We start from the raw sequence: 16,319 nt of genomic DNA on the forward strand, positions 1-16,319 counted from the left end.
CAAAAATACCAATAGTGTGTGTCTGCGGACCTGGAAAAGAGGAATATTTCAGCATGACAACATTCCAAAGCACACTACTAAAATCACACACAAAAAAAGGAAAAGAGGTGAAAACTATGATTTGAACACACATGTTGCCAGACTTCAATCCAGTAGAACACCTTTGGGGGTATTTTAAAGAGAGCCTGATGGGGGTCTGTCATCAAAATAAGAACAAGTACACTAATGTTCAACTTGGAAGTAATGCATTTTGTGTGAGGCAACAGTTAAAGTGACATTATACAGGAGTGAACTCATCTTGGCGATGCTGTAATGCCACCAAAATTATATTAATTATTACTTTTTTTTATCGTTGCGTAATCCAGAGTCAAATTCATTTTAGAGATGTTGCATTCTCAAAGGCTGCTTGACAGAAGAGGTTTAGGAAGCACACATCACCTGAATGGATTATTTTGATGAGATTCTGGTGGCGCTAGGGGGCGCTTCGACTCCATGTTGGTGCTGCACGTTGAAGAGCCGTAGAAGAAGAGTTACTGTTGTAAACACAAGGATATGGCTGACGAGAGGGGTGGAGGTGAAGACAACATTAACGACAACATGGGAAACCAGTTACAGCTGCTGCCAGGTAACAGCTAAACTTACCTTCAGGCCGCTCAGAGTTTCACCTGGAGGACGTGTGTGTTTCTGCTGCTAGCTAACATTTCCTCACTGCAGGCCACTGTCTGGGATCACACATCCTGACTAACATTTTTCAGCACTGTGCTTTCGCTTTCCTTTCACTTTAACCGTCAGAGTGACTTATTAACGTGATTTGCTGCTGCTAATGTTTGACTTAAAGATGAGAAGAGCTAACTAGCCTCTGCGTGTGTTTGTAAACTTGCTGTGCCATGAAGACAATGAGCAGGAGGAGGAAGAGGAGGAGGATGACATGGAGACTGAAGACCGAGACAGTGAGGAAGCAGGGAAGCCCAACATCATCACCTTTGACCCCAGTCTTCCCACATCACATGCTGTGAGTGATGCACCACCTTAGCTCCTATCCCAACAGCAAATATACAGTTTACTTCCATACATGTAAACATGCAACATTCCCAGTGTATTTTAGCTGCAGAGTTTCTCCTGTTGTGTTGACGCTGACCTATGTCATGGCAGTATCTGGGCTCAGACATGGAGGAGTTTCATGGCCGCACAGTCCACGACGACGACAGCTGTCAGACCATTCCTGTGCTGCCACACACAGCTGTGATGCTGGTTCCAGGCCAGACGCTGCCTCTGCAGCTGTTCAGGCCGCAGGAGGTCAGCATGATGCGGAGCGTCATCCAGAGAGACCGTACCTTTGCTGTGCTCGCACACAGGTTTGTAGTTGTGGAAATACCTCTGGGTCTATTCATGATTACCACAGGGCGAACTGGTTTAATTATGTGTCCCAGATTAAGGGGCACACCATATTTTGACACGCATGTCTAAGGGGTTATCTTGGTTTGAACATGGTGACTTCATACTGTGAGCAGATAAACTTTGTTACAGCCTGAATAGTGTTAGAACTTTGTTAGAGGCTAAAATATAAATATGCTGCTACTTTGCATAGATAACAATGTAGGACCAAATGGTTGAGCAAGATTGACTAATTTTAAAGGTCCAAAAGTTGTCACTTCTGACTATTTTTTACAGTCTGTCTCTTGAAGTACAAAGCTAATTAACTCCACTCTTTCTTTATTTAGCTTAATGGCTTTGTTTGATATGTCTCTGCAGTGATGCGGGTGAACCAGAGGCAGAGTTTGGAACCACAGCTGAAATCTATGCATACCGCGAGGAGCAGGAGTACGGCATTGAAACAGTCAAAGTGAAAGCTGTAGGGAGGCAGAGATTCAAGGTCCATGAGATAAGAACTCAAGCAGACGGGTAAGTTGAAATTGCCTCTTAAAGCGTAAAGTCAAAGGTTAGGACTAAATCCTTGTTGTTGCCAACTGGCTCAAAGGTGTGTGACAAAGAAACAAAACCACACAAAGGACAGAACCTAAAAAAAACAGAGAAGAGAATGTAGGGCAAACTTTAAGCTGACACTTGGTGCATATTCCATTTAGAGTCTCTGCATTGAACAGCTGGTCACCTTGGCTGACAAATTCTAAACCACTGAGTTAATCCACACTCTGGTGAGGTGTGGCTTTAAAGGAGAATGATGAGATAGTGAGACCAGCACATGGGCATTTCTTTTACCAGTGACTATAAATGGTCACCTGAAAATGCTTTTTTTTTTTTTTTTTTTTTAAATACCACATTGCCACAGATGACAAGAGAAACATGGTACTTGCTTGTTTTAGGACGTCCTTTCTGTCATAGAGAGGTCATGTGTTAGAAGAACAAATACTTATTCCTCTTTGTTAAAAAGAATGATAGAATTTAGTAAAGTATTTCATGCTGTGTTTATGGGGACTGCATAGTGGAGGTTAGCACTTTTCGCCTTGCAGCTAGAAGATCCCTGGTTGCAGAAAGACCCTGGGAAGGAGGGTCTTTCTGCATGTTCTCCCTGTGCGTTCGTGAATTTTCTGCAGGTACTCTGGCTTCCTCCCACAGTCCAAAAACATGCTCAGGTTAATTGGTAACTCTAAATTGTCCCTAGGTGTGAATGTGAGTGTGATTGTTTGTCTCTATATGTAGTCCTGTGATAGACTGGTGACCTGTCCAGGTGTCTCCTGCCTTCACCCTAAGTCAACTGGGACAGACTCCAGAGGATTAATAATGAGGATTAAGCGGTGTATAGATAATGGATGGATGCTGTGTTTATATTTTCGTTTAGTGCGCTTGCACATCACGCTTTAGTTTTCATATAGAGTGAATTCATGGTTGAAAAACAGCAGTTCTGGACTGTTGAACTATGGTTTAATATCTACAGTTTATGTGTTTCATCTAAGGAGCCTTTTTTAGTTTTCATTTTAAAGTCAGTCTAATTTAACAAATGGAATATTTTCTTAGACACTCATACTTTATACAGTGAAATTAAACTTAAAATTGTGCTGGATATGTAATTACTTGCCGAAGATGACTTCACTTCAGGAGAGCCGGTTCCTGAAAAGCGCTAGAGTCTTGGAAGCAATGTCAAATTGGACCTTGATTAAAATGACTTGAGCAGTGTTCCTGTGGTTCACAGCTAGAGGGCAGACTAACTCTTTGCACATTCACTTTCAGAAAATGAACTAAAAACATCATGGTTAGTTTGCAGAGTCCAATGTTACTTCCTCCAAGCGTGCACATTGGGTTTTATCATAAACTGCCTTAGTTTATGGAACAATAAGGGAGTTTTGTGCAGGAAATGTACTTACCTCAAATATAATTTATTAAAACTTAGTAATTTATTCATTTATGATGTAGAGATGTTGAAGATGCAAAAAAATACATAGAAAGTCATACAGGGTGGATATCAGGTGTTGAAAGGGAGAGACAGTGTTAGCACATGAACCATCTTTTATTTACCATGAAAGGCCTGAGTGAACTGGATCATCCAACGAGCCTCATTTCTGACCAGTTGGCTCCTGGTTGACCTATTTAGTGAAATTTTCAACAGGCAAGCTGTGACGTGCTACATAAGATCATCTTGTCTTGTGGAAATTTGGGCACTTTTAACTCATAAAAAACAAAACGTATTTGCGACCCAGGCATTCAAGAGAACTGTAGAACACTGTAGAAATTTACTAAAGGCCATGAGAGGGGCGTCACTAAATCAGATTGGTGATTTTTATGTGTTCTTTCTGAGCCCATTACAGCTGCGTGATAGTTCAATCAGGTGGGGTTTTAATCATTTGTGTGTGTTATGCAAGAACAATCTTTGTGCTTCCTCTTGAATGGAGGGTAAACCAAGGAAGTATTTATGGAGAAAAGCTGCTTCCTTCACTGTTGTGATGACACCGTTGATTATGTTTATCTACATCCTCCACTGCCCAGGAAGTCATTGAGGTTAACTGACCATAAAACTGAAACTTCATTAAGACACATTTCCCTCTTTCTCCAGTTGTTATTATATAATGCACACAAATTGGTTGCTATAATCTCATTGACCTCCTATTGTGACTTTAGCAAGTATAGCAGTCAAGCTATCACTCACTTAAATGGAAATCTGTCTGTCTCTGTCTCTTGTCTGATATATAATGAGTATTAAAATACATAGAATATGACAAATATTTCTGAGTGTCTAGCATGGCACTACTGACTCAAAATGCTACAGAAACAACTATTTGGAAATTCAGTACCACCACAAATAGGGTTTTCACAGTTTTGTCAATTTTGCCATAACTCCTTTTGTTAAACAGAGGCAAGACACTGAATATTGTATTCTACTTTCATTGTGCAAATTTGTCTGGTCACATCTGGAGATATTTTTACCGCTCATGTTGTCCAGCTTTGTTTGTATGTCTGAGCTCCAGAAGGTTTGCTAAATGGACTTTGGGCGTGGAGTTGGAAGAATACTTCTTGTTGCCGACAGAGAAAGAACACAGATACACCTTTTTAAGATCATCTCCCATTAACAAACATCCTGTCAGACCCTTTATAACATTCAGCCAGGACACCATTAGTTTAATCTGTTATTCATCTGCTCAGATTCACTCATCTTATGCTGCTCTCTTTCACATTTCCTCTCCTTTGTTCCACTGCCTGTGTCATTGTCTCGCTTTGTTTTTGTTGTCAGGATCAGACAAGCCAAAGTACAGATCCTTCCAGAACGAATCCTTCCAGACCCCCTCTCTGCTGTGCAGCTGACGCCCCTGTCCAGGCTCCACATGCACCCCTCCTCAACACCCCAGAGCTGGAAACAGGCTCAGTGCTGGTGGACTAACTATCAACAGGTCAGACACTCCTGCACATTCAGACAAAACACTGCATCAGTTATTCATCAGATACTGTAAAATACAGTAAGATAGCAACTTACAATTATTATTATTTTTATTAAATTATTGATTATTCTAATGATTATTTTCCAAATCAATGAATTGACTTTTTGAGTGTCCTATGTGACATGTTCAGCAGTCTGGTTTTGTCTAACCAAGAGTCTAAAATGTGTTAATATTGAATTAACTTTATCACAAATGTAAGCAGCATATTCACATTAAAGTCGCTGGAATGTTTCTCTGATCATTTTGCGAGAACAGTTACTGAAACTATTGATTAACAACCAGAAGAGTTTGTGAGTTCAAATGTATTAACTCATAGGTTAACTGACTAATTGTTGCAGCTTTAGTAAAAAAAAACCAAAATGTTCACCACGATTTAAAATGGAATCTAGCACATAGTTTAAACAGTCTATGTAACAATATCTTGTAGTTTTTTAAAGATGTTATGAGATTTAAATATTTATTTGAACAAACCTGTCCAAGTTTAACTCCTAGGACTAATCAGATGCATGTTAAAACTATGTGTACATGTGGTCTGTATGTCCAAACAGATGAGTATCTGTCCACACACTCTTGTGTGCTCTTAGACTGGGGCTGTTTTTCAAGGTGCTCATTTGCAATTGAACTACAAAAAATACAGCTACTGAGGTAGTAATGACGAAACTTCAGTTACACTGATACATATTTTAATGTGTTTATTTTATTGAAAGTTTCTCTCTAGACCTTTTTTGGCTTGGTGTGCAGTGCAGGAATTGCAGCTTTTCCTGCTGGATGTTCTGCCATTGAATTAGGCTTTGTGAAGGTACACGTACTGTAAATGCATCTGTATTTGTATAGCAGCCAAAAGGAATGACACCCTCTCGCTGAGAAGATCTGTGATTGGTCAAAGTCTCTCTTCATGAGATAGATTTTCTAAAGCCTCAAAATGAAGCCAAGAGGAGGAAGTCTACTTTTCCTCTCAGGCCACTTGAATACCAATATGCTGCCTACCTCAGCTTATATATTTATGACACAGTATACAATACTGTACAGTATACAAATATAATAATACAGTGTGTACAGTTTTAGAGTATAAAGTACTTCTAGGTTTTGGGGAATGTGGAAAAGTCCTTTATCTTTACATCATGTGAATTTTTGCAAAGTACACACTTATAGTATCACTATCAATCTGAGCAGGGAATGGAAGCGAAAATATACAGACGAATGCTTCAGGATTAGATCATCATCAAAAATATATTGGATTCACTATTAGTTTGTCTGTTGTTCACCACAGAGGAAGTTTCACTGTGCCAGCCTGACACCGTGGCCACCGTGGGTCTACGCACTCTACGACTCTGTGAGTACTGCAGCTCATGCGTAATGTTTGGAATTTCCTGCAGACATAAACATTGACTATAAACAGTGAATGTAAACCACCATTTGTCTGCTTCCTGCGCTTCACCTCACAGGAGTCGCTAATGAACAGAGTGAAGAAACAGCTCCACGAATGGGACGAGAATCTGAAGGATGACTCTCTCCCTACCAATGCCGTAGGTGAGCCTCTGTTCAGTTTATTAGAGATGGATCACAGATACTGACACATGCACATCTGTGCCTTGTTTGTGCTTTCTCTCTGTTCTTTATTTCATGTCTCTCTTTGCTTTTGCCTGGTTTCTTTCAGATTTCTCCTACAGAGTGGCAGCCTGTCTGCCCATAGATGACGCTCTGCGGCTTCAGCTGCTGAAGATTGGCAGTGCCATCCAGAGACTTCGCTGTGAGCTGGACATCATGGACCGGGTATGCAAAGTTCACCACTAACGATACTGCCCAGCCCCACCACACCTCTCCTCTGCCCCCTCAGCCTCAGACGTAATTTCCCTCACAGCGTGATAAGATCCAGTGTTGCACAAAGCAGAATGTGTCTGTTTTTCCCTCTGAAGTTCTTGCCTGACAGGAGCTAACAGATGTGCTTCTGCTGCCATGTTTCTGTCCAACGTTGGCTTACGTGATCCAAAGTATTTACAGATTATTTAGTGAAAGCAAAGATTGTTTGGTTTTCTAGGTGTTAACAGGGACTTTTATAGATCAGTAGTCAAAATGCAGAATACATCAGCTGTTTGTCACCTTGAACTGGTCAAACTGTTCTCAGGGAGAGTTTGGAGACAGTGCTGAAACAGCTCTTACTTTATCTCGCCTTTGCTACTTCTCTACTAACATGCATAATTTAATATAAACAGAAGAAAGAAGTCTGGTCTCTGTCTTCTTGGTTTAGTTCAGTCCTGTGTGTCAGGGCTGTCACAGGTTGTTTTTAGCGATGCTAGTAGCAATGTTTGAGGGAGGGAACCGTCTCTTGGTCACTGAGTCCTCCACTATGGTCCAGGCTGAAATATCTCCACAACTATAATAGATTGCCCTGCAGTTTAGCATAGATCCATATATATCTTCATCAGGATGATTTACAGTCATTTGGTGATCCCTTAACTTTTCCTGTAACACCATTATTGGGTCAAAATTTTCCAGAAAGCAGTCTTCAGTGCGATAATCTTTTAGCGTTGTGTTGCCTTTATTCAGACAGGAGCTGTGAAGATAGACTAGAAATATGGGAGACTGAGCTGGGCAGTAACGTACAGTAAATATAAAAGAAAACTCTGATATCTCTGGGGATAATATGGTCCCATAAATAGTTGCAATTAGGAAGTGTTTGTAATCTTGTCCTTCAATCAAACACAGAGTCATTCATGAAATTTAAAAATTGGGTCAAGATAGAAATTACAGATATTGAGCAGTCCGACCATTTCACAGACATTAGGCTGAAAGTAGACACAGATAAACACGGTGTTTATAGCATGTAAGACTACTGTTGCATTACCAGCAACTTAATGTCTTTTCTTACACATATCTGTCCATTATCTGCTTTTCTCTTCTAGCTGATAATATCCCTGTTTAATGGACAGTCTGCAGACATCTGAGCTCTTATCATCTCTTTAGTGGCTTATGTGGAGGCCTAAAAGGAGGAATGATTTTTATAGCATCTTCAATTAGCTAACACTGGACACATTGCATTGGGAATATTGGACAAATATATATATTCTGTTAACACTATGCTATCTCTCCTCCTCAGTGCACATCACTGTGCTGTAAGCAGTGCCAGGACACAGAAATCACCACAAAAAATGAAATTTTCAGGTGAGGAATTCAGTGGATTGTTTTTTTTCAATGCAAGAACTATTTGTTTTAAGTCCACCCACTCCAGTGGTTTTGCATTTTGTAGTTTAAATTCTTTTAAGTACAATGTGAATATAAACTTTAAGAAATGTATTTTTTTTAAGGAATTCAACACTGGGAATATTATGCGTCTTCACCCTTTTGACAGGTCACCAAAAAAACTCAAAAATGCTGGAAAAGTCTGACAGCAGAAAAAATCTGATGCAGCCTTGTCACGTCAAGAGGGGTCATTTGAGTCCGTAGCAGAATCAAAAATATAACTTACTGAAGCTTTACATTTCTACATTTATTGTTACAATAATGCAAAGAAAAGGCTGCAGATTACTTTATAGATTTTGTCTTTTGAAGGAAAAAATGTGTCCTTTGCAGCTGCAGGGCTAATTAAATGTGTGCGTGTGTTTCTTTCCTGTAACCACTGAAATTGTTAACGCATCACGATTGAGGACAACTTAGCTGTCTGTCTGGGGTCTGCATAAAGTCTGGCGTTACATCATGAATATTAGTGAATCCGCTCTGCACCTCCACACTCACAGTCTCACACACTGTTATGTAATGTCATTTTCAAAGAGTCTGCATGTGCTGTGTGTCCAGCAGTGACACAGGAAACCCTGTAGACCAATGAAATTGTCCAGGCCTATGCTGGATGTTTATGAGGAAAGTACATTAATGGTTTTGTCACCCAGGTAATCTGAGGGAATGAGTGATTATGTGCCTTAAAATGATTTCTGGAAGAGATGTTCAGAAGTTACTAACTTCATAAGCACACTTCCTCTGACTAATGAAACTATGTGGGTAATGCATTTTCTTTTAGGGGCCCAAACCGGAACAGGAGAACATTGCACATACTCAATTACTACTTACAAAGCTGACTCAAAATGACATTTTTGGTGCTGAATATGTTTTAAAATTGTGTATGTCTGGTTACATTTTGGAGAGCTTAAAGTTGAAAAATATGCTTTTTATCTTCTAGTCTTAACTTTCTGCTTAGTATTCCTGTTATTGCTACACTCAGTGAACTCTATCAAAGAAAAGCCTGTTTTGATGTGTGAACTTTAACTTGCGTTAGACCTTTAGTATCTTAAACCTGAATGTACAACGTGTTTTTTGCAATTTCTGGTTAATGTTATCAACTAGTTACACCCACAGCAGTCACAGCAAAATTTGCATTGTCAGTCCAGAATTAAAGGTGAAGTCTGCAATTCTGGAGAGGAATTGTTGCTATGTAGCTAGCTACCGTATTTTGGCCTTAATGTACACAGGACTTACAGGAACAGTGTTAGATGGGTCAGTCCAAGCCTTTTAGTTTGCTTTTTATTTACAAAGCCAGGATTGTGTACTGACACTGGATATTTTTTCAGTCCACCAGCTCGGCTGAACAGATACTTGTGTCTTGTATTGGAATTGCTTACTCCACCTGTAACTGTCTTTTAGCTTTGTTTTAGGTCTTCACTTACTCCTGAAGGGAATATCTGTCTCTAGCTGCCTGCTATGTTGCTGTTTAAAACTGAGCAGGTGGCCTGCAGTTGATTTTTAAGGCTTTTTAGATGAAAATATGGCAGATGAGATTACATACAAATAATAAAGGTGCAGGACATAAAACCAAAACAGTTCCCTGAAAGAGGGTAAAATCCTCCATAAGGAGGGAACAGGGAGCGACACCTTTCTGCACCATACGAGATGAGATCCATTCTAAATATAAAACTACTGTAATAATTAGTGCAGCTTAAAGTTTTGAAAACCTGCACACTGTACTCTGATTTCAGCTCATTTTTCTGAATAAGGCTTTCTGAAGAGAGGTGTTCACACATTTATGTTTTCATAACAGCCAATAGAAGCAGTGCCCTCTGTATGGAAATATCTGTTACTGGCTAGTGTCACCGATCACAAATTAGATTTTCTAAAGCCTTAAAATGGAACCAAGAAGAGGTGTTGAAGTCTAGTTTCTTCTTGGGCCGTTTGAATAGCAATATGCTGCCTACTTTAAAAGAATATGCAATATGCAGTATATATAGTTTTACACTACAGTGTGCTTCCAGCTTTTTGTAAGCGTGGGAAAAGGCCTTTACACCATATGAATTTGTGCCACATACATACTGTTGAAGTATTCAGAGTGAACTTCGCTGTCCACGGTGGATTTAATGATTGTGGATTTTTAAAGTGCTTGGCAGTAAAACATCTGTGTAGTGACTTCAACAAACAAGAGTCGCTGAGAGACTGAGACTGGGCCTATTTGTCTGACGTGCTATGCAGAAGAATCCACTGAGATTTCCAAAGAATATATTTAACCGTTTTTTAAAGAAAAACGATAATCAACTCATGATAACGTGCACAAAGTCGTAATCAAAGCGATCGAAGAAAAAAATAGCGGTGAACAAAAAACATGGCTAGCCAGCTCACCCCCTGTCAAACAATGAAAACTAAATCAAGACAAGTGAACAGGTAATTATAGTCGCTCAGTTATCCCCGCCTGTATCCATGTGACGCTATCCCTCTTTTCAACATAATCACAAAATAATATAACCAAACAAACACAAACAACAATGAATTTGCCCTTAGCCTTATAATAAAGCAACAATTCATTCGTGGCTCCTACAGTCTGGTTGTGTAGACCTCACTGGTGGGTTCAGAGAGACTGCAGATTTTAAATTGACATGTTGACCTTTTTTTAGGTACTTTGACTCATTAACACCTTTTATGGAGCCTCCATTCAATGTCTCATTTTCAGTGAATCTTTCTTACATTTTGTTCTTGGCTGAACCATGTTAAAGTCGTGCTCACTGCGGCTGACATATTCCACCTGCCTCTTCTCTCTCTGCAGCTTGTCCCTGTACGGCCCCATGGCTGCATACGTAAACCCTCACGGTTACGTCCACGAAACCCTGACAGTCTACAAAGCCAACAACCTCAATCTGGTCGGCAGGCCATCCACGCTGCACAGCTGGTTTCCAGGGTAACTTCACTTCACTCAACACATTGGTTTCACACTCCCCCTCAGAGTAGTTAATAATAGAACACATAGCAGAAAGAACATATATATCGACTTGGACCTCTTACTGTGCTTTTTGCTGCTCCTGTAAATACGTCTTTTAAATCCTTGCAGCCTATGGTTCGTACTTTGTGTCCTGGGTATCAGTGGGGCGTCTCTTCTTCGTGTTAGTGTTTGAGGGTTATTGTTGTGCAACAATGGACTTCTGCAAAGAGGGGGAGAGAAACCTCCCATTGGCTTTCTAAATTACATCAAAGGGCTCCTCTGTTGACACAACACCTAGTGAAATTTCCTGTCACATAAAACATTGTACCTGTGATGTTTATTGTCCTTTCACTAGAGTGAGTTTGTCTTTTAAGGAATTTAATGACACCTCAGCAGTTGTTTGTTATTTTGTATCACTGATATGGACAGTAAAATATTTGGTTTATGATCACAGAATTAAGCTGAATTGAACTGACCTGTAAGGATCAACATGTAAATCAAGTATTGCTGGAATGTCTGCTGGAGACTTTAGATGACTTTAGATCCCTAGAGGCACAACAGGTGCCAAAGGCTTTTTAGTCTCTCATAAACACGCTGCAACATTCATGGTGACAAAATGTGAAGCTACCAAATCAAGTGCTCTTCCTGACTGTCCACAGATTGTCCACAAAGTAGACTGCCAAAGTATAAAATATGGCATTTTTCACTCAGAATCAACAGTAAGGTCAAGCTCATGAAAGGTGTTTTAAACCTAGAATGATGAAGGCAACATGTCAAACTTGGCAAAAGATCCTGCTGACAGAGATGCCAACTTGTTCAAAATGTTTTGAGACTAAGAGCGAGTTAATAGTTAGCAAATGTAATAAATAACAGACTGTAATAACATCATGTTCATGTTGTCAAATAAAAAAAGTCAAAGATGAGCACGTTGATGAGCATTACTGGTTTCATAATTGCCATTTCTACGGAAAACAACAACTTTTGAGGCAAATGGCAAGCTACAAGCTGAAAATAGCAAATTTTGCCAAAAGTTTGGATCATGCACTTGTGCAGTCTGCTTGGTTTTTGTAGCAAAGAAGCCATTTTATCAACAGTGCTTGCTGCCTCCTTGCATGCAAATTTTCCAGTAAAACAATCCACTGCAACACTCTCACCCTGGGCTACCTTTGTTCCTTCCTGGACTTAGAACAAGACAGTTGTGGTTGGTTTAAATAAAGACAAACAAGCCAGAGCGTGTCTTATAGCAGAATGATAATGAGGTGCAGCCAGACCATTGTTCAGCACTGACACAGCGCTGTGGAGATAAATCTGGCTGCTATGCCGTGCTTACATCTTATATCCTAGGTTAAGATGTGTGCAAATGAGATAATCATTGTGAGTCAGTTTGGAGGCCAGACGTAGTGTCATGTGCAACTTCAACATCCATCCATTCATGATTGGTCTGTAGCCTTTCCCAGCTGACACATGGTGTAAAGCAGGATGCAGGACAGGAACCTCAACAGTGCAGAGTGGAAACCATTTCACATCCATAATGAAACATTTTGTCTGCACGAGTTACACCTGAAAATGAATAGCTGGCTGTTCATTTAATTTTCCTGCATTTTTAAATAAGGAAGACAAAATAGACAATATTTTCATTTTGTCTTTCCAATTAAATTTTTTGTGGAACAATTATAGCAGATGAAAATGATTCATCAGTGCATTTGTAAATCTTTAAACAAGACTGAAGGAGATCTAAAGGAACATGTGGTCCTCTCTTTGCTCTCAGGTACGCCTGGACAATTGCTCAGTGCCGAACCTGCGGGTCTCACATGGGTTGGAAGTTCACAGCCACCAAGAAGGACTTGTCTCCACCTCGTTTCTGGGGTCTGACTCGTTCAGCCATGCTCCCCCGTATCCCCCAGGGTGAAGACGGAAGAGAGGGCTCTCGCGTCTTCTGCCTGTGACGTCAGACCATCCATCTGCCTCGTTTGAAAAAAAAAAAGCCCTGCACACCTCCCCAGCCCTGGATCTTCAGCCACTGTCTGGCTGCGATTACTTTGAGTAGTCAATGCATCACAATGTCTGTCACCCCCTGCCAGCAAATCCATCATATTAGAGGAAAGGTCCTTCAACCTTTAAATGGCACTCGAAGGGAAGATTAGACCAGGATGGAGGTAGTGGTTGTTCTTAAAGGCTATTAAAGCGTGGAGGCGGTGTTGAGATGCTGAAAGCATTTTGTTGAAGTGGGAAAAAAATGGAGAGTGACAGGTGAGACGGACTGACTTCATGACATGTGGTTGACATGCCAGCATGCCGCTCCCTGACCTGCACCTCTGTCCAGCTGTTTTCTTGGTTGCTGCAGGCCCACATATACACACAGAAACAAAAGGTTTGCTGAATGCATATTCTTCTTTTATCCTAAACTCCTTCTCTTCAGTGCAGAGTCTGACCGCATGTAGCTAACACAGAGATATCATCGGCAATCTGTATTGGCCACTTGAATCTGTTCTAAATATCCACATACAGTAAACTTACAGTGCTTTCAACATAGCATTCAGACCCTTTTGTTATTTTAGCTGCCATAGGCCAGTGGAGGAAACCGTTTGAATGAAAGTGCTCTCATGTACGTGTCGATGTGTCACGATACGGGATGTTTTGAAACATGGAATTAAATTGGATGTATTTTTGTATGCAAGACGATTGGAAATTAATTTAACACACCCATTGATGTGTACAGAAACCGTGCATTTTATTATCACAGCAGATTTTTTTTTTTATTTTCTAGACAAAAAGCTGAGCTCACAATAATGATAATGTGTAATATACCTGATATAATCTGTGTCTGTTTTGTATTTAATGGAGGCTCATTGTCGCATCTGATGATATGCTTCAGGAAATGTTGTTATCTCTGGTTGCACAAGTGAAAATCAGAGATGTATTGTTGCCTCGTGGCAGACTGGTTATTAAAGGTCAGAGCTAATTAAGATGGAGAGCAAGAGGAGCATTTACCCTCCTCATTTAGTTTGTTCATGTTGCGTGGCGTGTTAAAATGCTGTGTCTACGCTACAACGCAGTGTCTTTTCAAAAGCTGAAAAATAAATGAAACACAGATGTTAATGAAAGATTATAAATGGCAATGTGATGTTAAGATTTATAATTAACTGTTTACTTTTTTTTACGATTGTCACACAGCTTTCAGGATGTTCCTTCTTGCTGTTTTTGTTGCAAGGTGCTGGCTCACGTTTGTATAAATGTAACTGTTGTTAGACAGTTGCAGCGTTTGTGAGTGCATTTTGACTGTTGTTCTACTGTTTGTAGAATGTAACTTATTTCCCAAAACTTTTCAATCTCTGACAGTTGCTACAAAGTCTTCTACATCAGTAGGCAGAGTAACTGAACGCAATAAGAAATGTAGAATCTGAAGATCTTTCTGTCTAATGAAATGTTTTTGGATATAGTAGACTTTTTGGGAAAAACTTATCTTTTTTTCTTTGTTTTTTTTTTTGCTGAGAGTGAGGGAGATTGACACCACACTCATATCATTCAGATAAATATTAGGCTAGCACCAATAGCTAGTTATTTTAGTTTTGCACAGAGCCTAGAAACGGGAATGGTTAGCACGTTGTAGCTTGCTTGTTGAGTTTGTAAAGTAAAAAACTCAGTTTTTACACAGGATTGTGTTTTTACAGACAAAACAAAGAAGTCAGTATGTTGCAGGTAGGCATTTTTTGCTACTTTGGACGGAGCCAGGTTAGCTGTTTCCACTTTTTTTTTTTTTTTTTTTTTTTTTTTTTTTTTAAAAAAACAGTCATGCTAAGCTAAGCTAACCAGCTGCTGGTTGTAGCCTTCCTTCTAACAGACATCAAACTCACTGGCTTTAAAATAAATTAGCTTATTTGCCAAAAAAAAAGAAAGAAAATGAGCTATTCCTTTAGCAGGGGGGCAGCTTTCAATACAACTCATCTTATATGTTATTCTTCTGGGCAAAGCATGATATCAGTGTGCAGAGTTGTGTTACTTTGCATTTCATCCTGAGCAGTAATCAAATCACTGATCCCTCAGAAATCTGAAAATGTGTGCCTCCTTGGAAAACAGTTTTTTCAAATCACATTTCAAAGTTTTTAGTTAACTCTCAAATTTTACATCATATCATTTTGTTTCATTAGAGACGTTTTCACCAGAAGAATAACACATGAAATCTAAATTTCTGTGCTGTGCCTCTTCTCTGTCATATCACTGGCTGAGTGTTTACCGCGCTCTCAGATTCTTATTCACCTATAAAACTATAAAATGGATGCTTCACTGAAGAAATCAGTTGCCTGGATCCAAAGAAGGCCTTTGCTTGTTTTTCCATGTTGTTCAGTGTACCACAGAGAAAAATAAACACGCAGGTTCCAAGCAGCGACTCTCGCCTGATTTACATTTGTCACCAAAATGATCATGATGTTTTCAGAAAGACACCTGTAGCAAGGTAGGGACGGCATCAAGAGACAAAAGTTCATGCAACACGTGCGTGTGCTCATTTAGTTAATGTCTGAGATAATGCACTGACTTTTAACAAGCAGGTAAAAGGTTTCCATGCACTCCCAGAATTAGCAAATCATCAAAGCCGTAGACGAATCAACATGTACCTTTATTGTGCTTGTGTGCTTTCATGTCTCTGCTAAAAAACATGTTTGTGGTGTATTAATGTCACGTGCCGATTCACATGGCTGAAAGATGATTTGTATGCTGGAACAGTGACAATCTAATGAGTCTGTGCTTGGGGGAGATGAGCCATGTCGATCGTTGTGTTTCAGTGATATCTTGAACGTGAGGGCCACTCACAGAAGAGCATTTAAAATAAAGAAGTACACAGGGTTTGGCACATGCAGCACATGACATCTCATTTCTCACCACTTCAGCTTGTTATTAAAAACACTGTTTTTGCTTCATGGCTTCAGCAGGCTTTGTGTTTCTGTCTGTTTAAGGTGAATAAATTAAATAGTTGGTAGCGTATTTTTCCTGCTGTCTGTTGCACTTTTTTTTTTCAAATTGATGCTTCAGTCGAGCTTTTATTCACTGAATGGTTTGTGCCTGTGTGTTGAAGCAATATTACTGTCATTACTGAGTAATCTGTCCAAAATGTATCCAACCTAAGAAAGTCAGAAAATGATACCTACCACTCTTGATTTGTGGTCCATAACAATCACACATGCAGTACATCCTAACACTTCACTTTATATGATATAAAGTACTCTTTGGTCTTTGTGGCCTTAGAAGGATGCATCCAGTGGGAT

The 16,319-nt window shown here is 39.8% G+C and overlaps 1 protein-coding gene across 1 annotated transcript; it reads left to right on the forward strand.

Moving 5' to 3' along the window:
- Nucleotides 1-494: 494 nt before the first annotated feature.
- Nucleotides 495-16,038, forward strand: crbn (cereblon). The gene is made up of 11 exons (XM_023267341.3): nucleotides 495-625; nucleotides 894-1,012; nucleotides 1,153-1,355; nucleotides 1,753-1,902; nucleotides 4,682-4,838; nucleotides 6,157-6,219; nucleotides 6,332-6,416; nucleotides 6,544-6,659; nucleotides 7,984-8,048; nucleotides 10,906-11,037; nucleotides 12,827-16,038. Exons 1-11 carry the CDS (start codon nucleotides 553-555, stop codon nucleotides 13,002-13,004), a joined length of 1,341 nt encoding a protein of 446 aa, XP_023123109.1. The 5' UTR covers nucleotides 495-552; the 3' UTR covers nucleotides 13,005-16,038.
- Nucleotides 16,039-16,319: the final 281 nt, after the last annotated feature.

Source organism: Amphiprion ocellaris, chromosome 5 (assembly GCF_022539595.1).
Source record: "Amphiprion ocellaris isolate individual 3 ecotype Okinawa chromosome 5, ASM2253959v1, whole genome shotgun sequence".
NCBI lineage: Eukaryota > Metazoa > Chordata > Actinopteri > Pomacentridae > Amphiprion > Amphiprion ocellaris.

Coding starts and splice junctions, on each gene's coding strand:
- crbn (XM_023267341.3), top strand. CDS start 553: ATGGCTGACGAGAGGGGTGGAGGTGAAGACAACATTAACGACAACATG. Junction 1,356..1,752: donor TTTGCTGTGCTCGCACACAG/GTTTGTAGTTGT, acceptor ATGTCTCTGCAG/TGATGCGGGTGAACCAGAGG. Junction 4,839..6,156: donor GGTGGACTAACTATCAACAG/GTCAGACACTCC, acceptor TGTTCACCACAG/AGGAAGTTTCACTGTGCCAG.